This window comes from Seriola lalandi, unplaced genomic scaffold, assembly GCF_002814215.2.
Source record: "Seriola lalandi dorsalis isolate HSWRI2012SDOR001 ecotype SW California unplaced genomic scaffold, Sedor1 jcf7180002054396, whole genome shotgun sequence".
NCBI lineage: Eukaryota > Metazoa > Chordata > Actinopteri > Carangiformes > Carangidae > Seriola > Seriola lalandi.
Genome location: NW_019524949.1, coordinates 327,150 through 333,149, shown reverse-complemented (window position 1 = coordinate 333,149; position 6,000 = coordinate 327,150). Strand labels below are relative to the sequence as shown.

General features: G+C 38.5%; 1 protein-coding gene across 1 annotated transcript in view; it reads left to right on the top strand.

The window, feature by feature from the left end:
- Positions 1 to 5,865, top strand: part of acsl6 (acyl-CoA synthetase long chain family member 6) — a 38,308-nt gene extending 32,443 nt beyond the window's left edge. The window contains exons 15-20 of the mRNA XM_087174919.1: positions 2,116 to 2,220; positions 2,542 to 2,658; positions 2,789 to 2,932; positions 3,211 to 3,312; positions 3,423 to 3,494; positions 3,890 to 5,865. Of these exons, the coding sequence (XP_087031045.1) occupies positions 2,116 to 2,220; positions 2,542 to 2,658; positions 2,789 to 2,932; positions 3,211 to 3,312; positions 3,423 to 3,494; positions 3,890 to 4,030 (681 nt within the window). The 3' untranslated portion in view covers positions 4,031 to 5,865. The remainder of the gene's footprint in view (positions 1 to 2,115; positions 2,221 to 2,541; positions 2,659 to 2,788; positions 2,933 to 3,210; positions 3,313 to 3,422; positions 3,495 to 3,889) is intronic.
- Positions 5,866 to 6,000: the final 135 nt, after the last annotated feature.

Below are 6,000 nucleotides of genomic sequence, written 5' to 3'. Positions count from 1 at the left end.
GGGGGGGGGACCTTGAATGGTGACAGAGAAAATAGACCTGTTAGGCCACATGTTCAACTATCATAATGCCTGCTTAGGTGACTGCCAAAATCAACAAGCAGGTATGAAAGACTGTAGCTGGCATAACTGCCTGTATTTACCCTGTAGTGTGCCACATGTTGGACCGCTTGACCGTAATTTCCCAAGTGACTTCCATGCAGTTAACCCTTAAGTGTAAATTGTGTCATCCTCTGAAGACATTTATCAAATGGTATATTTATAGGGTAGAGTTCTACCAAAATAAAAGAGTGCATGTTTCTTAATTGAGCTGTACCTTCAGAGCAATTAGATTTATCTTTTGAGGGTCAATATTACTACAATTGAATACAAATAATTATTATTTCTATCATTGCATTATCATTTTTTTTTAATGATTTTTTGGGGGGCTTTTTATGCCTTTATGATAGCACAGTAGAGAGAGACAGGAAATGGGGAGGCAGAGAGAGGGGGAATGACATGCAGTAAAGGGCTGTTCGATGCGGGATTCAAACCGGGGCCGACTGCGGCGAGGACTGTAGCCTCTACATATAGGGCGCCTCCTCTACCCACTGTGCCACTCGACGCCCCTATCATTGCATTATTGAATGTACATGATTTGACACACATAATACAGATAACTGTAATTCTAAGGTTTATATATGAAACTTCAGATCATTTTTTTTCTCAAATGGTTTCTGAATGTTTTTGAAAATTGCCAAAGTTTGAAAACACTCAGTTTTTCCTCTTGGTTTCATAATAAGCCTTGTCAACCAGCAAATAGCTTGAGAGCTCAACCTCTATTTATGGATCAGTAACGTGGAATGTTGTTGGGACAAGTTGCCATCAAGAACTGGATGGTGCCCTGTTCATTCCATTAGGCGGTTGACAACCCAGCATGGGCGCTGAAGAAGTTTTCCAGGCCTCCACTTTTTTGAGTCTTCTTTAAAACCGTGTAGACAGAGCTTTAACGTCAACTGGGCTTGATTTGATTGCTAATAAAATATCACATGACCTTTCACCTTTACATTATAAAGCAGCTGCTGCGACGGTATAGTCTTTATCATTATTTTAATTTGTTTATATCTGAATCAGTAAAAGTCAAACTAAACAAATGTTTTGCATGTACAGCACATGCAGTCAGAAATGTCTCTTTCAAAGTGTAATTTAATCTCCTTCTCAAACACAGGCACAGCTCAGCTGCTAATATTTGACTCGAGAAAATGTACCATTGTAAAACGCTGCTCATGTAAAAGGCAAAAGCCCCTCATTTAAAATGTACCCAGCATAAAAGTTAATGACTTACATTTTAGAAGAGGCACTGAGACAACATTGTTGGATGTGAGCTTTCTTAAGTGAGTCTAAAAGAAGGCGGTAGTAAACTAGGTTACTTTGGAAATTGATTTAAGGAACATAAATGGTGAAACAAGTAAACATTACTCCTGTTCATCTGCACATACCTGATGCAAGAGGAGAGGCTGCGAATTCTGTACTCTACTTGTGTTTTCAGACATTGTGAAATAAATACGTAAAAGTAAAATTACTGACTTAAAAATGTTTCCTAAAAAGTACAAGGACACTTAGAAGTTACTCAGTTTCTATGACCATTTCACTTAATGTTAGCTCTTTCCTCTACTCATGTTCACATATTTTTTTGCGGGAAAGGATGGCAGAAACAAACACTAAGAAAGAAATGGCACAAGTTGAATGACTGCATTTCAGACAGAGCGGTTTCAGATGGTATGTGCCCCAGTGTGTTATGCCACATGTAGCAGGGGCAGTAACTAAAAGGCTATTAGATAATACTACCATTGGAAATGCCATGTAAATGCAGTCTAGCAACACCCCCTGCTGCTCAGTAATAATATTCCATGAGCTCTGTATCATCTGTATTTCTTTGAAAACAGATGTTGACTGATCTTACTTCCTTCTTTTCCTTTAGTTTCCACTGACATGCTGTGAACTTTTTTTTGATGAGTCTGAGGAAACTCATTCAGTTGGCAGTGGGCATTGTTAGCATTGATGAAGGCCTCATCACTGTCAAAAATGTGAGGAAAAACTGAAGAAAACTCATTTTGGTGAGTTCCTAACTATTGATCTTGTTCTGACCAAATAGGTCACGTCGGGGCTCCGCTGCCATGTAACCTCATTAAACTGGTGGATGTTCCTGAGAAGAACTACTTTGCCTCTAAGGGAGAGGGAGAGGTAAGCAACGAAAGAGATATACATACTGCACATGTATGTATGTGAGTATGTGTGTGTGTGTGTGTGTGTGTGTTCATCACAGTATCCACACGTCAGAGAGCTACGTTTAAGCTCTTTTAAAATTTTACAGTGCGCCTTTGACTTGAAGAAACAAGGCCAGAAATAAAGACAACTAGAGTAGGAAGAAATAAAAGAGTATAATCTTTGCAGACTTTTAAAAACCTGTGTTAGTACAGGAGCTACAGTGTATATATTAAAGTGTATATACAGTATTTCACCTCCAACCTCAACCTTTTTCTAATTTTCTGATCTTCCATCTAGGTTTGTGTGAAGGGACCAAATGTCTTTAAGGGCTACCTCAAAGATCCAGAGAGGACAGCCGAGACGCTGGATGCAGACGGCTGGCTCCACACCGGAGACATTGGAAAATGGTTACCTGTATGTACATGCAGCTTACATTTGATTCCAGTATTTAGTCATAATAATGACTAAAATATTTGATGTTATAAGCTTTTTTGCTTTAAATAATTCATCCTGTTTTCGCCTCTCAACCTCTCCTCTCCTGCAGAATGGCACACTGAAGATCATTGACAGGAAGAAGCATATCTTCAAGTTGGCGCAGGGCGAGTACATCTCCCCTGAGAAGATCGAGAACATCTACATTAGAAGTGAACCTGTGGCACAGCTCTATGTTCATGGAGACAGTCTGCAGGTAAAGACATTAGTAGGCTCACATTCACAGTACGATAGGTTCCATAGACCTTAATATGGAGTAGGTCTTCTGCTCAGATTCTTATTTGTCCACGTTTAGCTTTCAAAGGCATGAATGTACTTTGTAGCTCTGATATGTGCCATCGTTCTTTAAGCGATATGCGGCACATCAAACCAGAACAAATCAAATACATGCTCACCTACCTGTTGCCATTTTTTGGATGAATTGGTACAATTTTTTGACTTTTTTTTTTTTTTGTGTGTGTTTGCTCTTTCCAGTCCTGTTTGGTGGGCATTGTGGTTCCTGACCCTGAAGTCATGCCCGAATGGGCCAAGAAGAAAGGCATATTAGGTACCTACAAGGACCTCTGTAAAAACACGGTAGGTGACACGTCAAACCTTTGCTAGATATAATAAACCCTCAGATATCATTGCTTATAATAGATGTTGTAAATACTTTTAGGAGGATAATTTTCTTCTTTTGTCAACAGGAACTAAAGAAAGCAATCCTTGAAGACTTGGTACGTCTGGGCAAGGGCAGTGGCCTCCACTCCTTTGAGCAGGTAGGCAGGCAAAAATATATAAATCATAAAAATGTTTGGTTAGCCTTTTATTGCAGCAGTATTGTCTGTAGTTTATTCACAAAAATTAAGACCTATTAAAATACCGTGGTTATACTTATACACATTGTAAACCTTTCTTCATTCTTCTTCAATTTTTCATCTTTATATATATAAAACACCATTCCCTGGATAAGTAAAGGATGGCCCAAAAATATTAATTACAGGTCTTATTTACACCAGTGCGTTTGTTTTCTATAATAACATTGCCTTAACTTACACCAAGCTGGGATTGGTGTCTGTTCTTATCCAAGGAAGCTTTCATTAGCTTTAGAGAGTGTCTCAAGAATCTTGGTCTCATTCAGCATCTTTTCTATTCTTTTCCATTTTGCATTAAGGTGAAGAACATCTACGTCCACAACGAGATGTTCTCCATTGAAAACGGTCTCCTGACTCCAACACTAAAGGCCAAGAGACCGGAGCTGAAGGAGTTCTTCAAGGGGAAGATCGACCAGCTCTACAGCAGCATCTCCATGTGAAGGCCAGCGGACCTCATTTTCCCTTAAGCATCTTAACACTAAGGTCCGCTTTGACCATTGACCTGCAGTGGTCAAAGATGCGGCACCTTAGGCTCAACATGCTTTTGGAAATCAAGCCAAACCTGGCTCTACTGTGGAAGATTTAGAGTGTGAAAACAAAAACACATCAAACAAAGAAATAAAGTGAAATACAAGGCACATTGTCATATGTATTTCCTTTTTATGTATGTTTACTGTGTCATAAATACATGAAAACATATATTAAAGAGATAGTTATTTAGCTTTGTGGTCTTTAATAACTGAATGATTTGATTTTCATTGTGACATGAATTTTTGCTGCTGCATTAAAAAAAAGATTATAGGATGGATGAATTTTGCTGTACATTATGTTACTACTACTGATAGTCAGCTGTCACTTAAAACTTTTAAAATTACTGTATGAGGAGACCTACTGTGAGTGGCCTTTTGTACCTGGAAGTTATTTATTGGCAAAAACTTCTAGACTTTGTGCTTTCGTAAGCAGTTGTAAAGTTACGTACTGCAAAATTTATCCATCCTGAAGTCTCACACCCATTGTCCTGTCCTCAAGCTGTGATTGGACAGTTGGTTGTTCCTTTCCATTTTGACATTGACAATGTGTTTTTTTTTTCTTTCTTTCTTTCTTTCTTTTTTTTTTAAAAGTGAGAAGTCATGACAGTGCTATGCATTAAGTATTGGCAGGTTTACTCTGCTACCTGTCAGACAACACTAATGCAGTAATTGTTTTGTGTGTTATGATTTGTTATTGATACATCATGGAAAATTCATGTCACAATGAAGAACAAGACAAAAAGCTAAGTAATTGTCCTATATACATGTTTTTCATTAAATTATGACATATTAAAAAATACACATATAACAATGTGTATTGTTTTTCATGTTCTTTGTTTGATTCGTTTTTCATTAAGCCATGTTAAATCTTCCATATACTGCTACCTGCTATCCACCCAAACAAACCATCAAATACTCTGTCCCCAGCAGCAGAAACTCATCAGCACTTTTACGTTGAAAAATCCATCCCTACTTCCTGTCACTCTGCTTCTCTTCTCTCCTCCGTTAGTTTAAACCTACCAGCCAAACACAACCGAGTTCCACAGTTGTACGACAGCAAGCGTGATGTCTTTGTGTTTAGAGTAGCTCAAGGAGATGTCTAGATGTGTGATAATACTGACACCTTGTGGGGCAGTAATGGACTTCATCCCCAGTGGAAAACAGTAGATGTTCATTTGATCAAGCAACCTTCTGACAGCATCTCACCTGCTCTGACACAACAAGGATTAAAGTTCTGTTTAACCCAGACATTTTGCAATTAGATCAATACCAGATCAGAATTAATGTAGTAAGTTAAAGAAAGTAGCAGCTCTTCCCTTAAAATATCATTGTTGTCCGAACTGTTTCATGTGGAGTGTTTGAGCCACATCTAAAAATCACAGTTCATGTCATATATTCACTCATCCATTAAGTCATCTCTACATGGCTGTGATCAGCAATTTAGCATGCATGCTCCTTGTTTATATGAAGGACTGGCCCACTGTAACAATCATCAAAGTTCACACTGCACAGTTGACAATTTTACAACTTTCTTTTCATCCATCTTTGCACAAAGAGTGTGTCAGGTAAAAGAAAACAAAAAGAAATAATGCAAAGCCGGGGCTCAGGGCAATGCATGCAGTTTGCCCTGCAGTGCTGGGACTGTTAGCATTTGACTTGGAAAAGGCGAGTAATTCTTTGTGGCCATTAATAGCAGGATGTATTCAGCTGCCCACAGCCACTGCTGCTAGTGCAAGGCTTTGTAACGTAGGCAAAGCTGATGAATTCCACTCACTGAAGGTAAACAGAACAAACATCAACTTTTAAACAACAGAAACAATTTTTTTGAAGGTGTTTACACATAGAAGTAATGTATAGGCTTTTTAAGTTGATTACCGTCC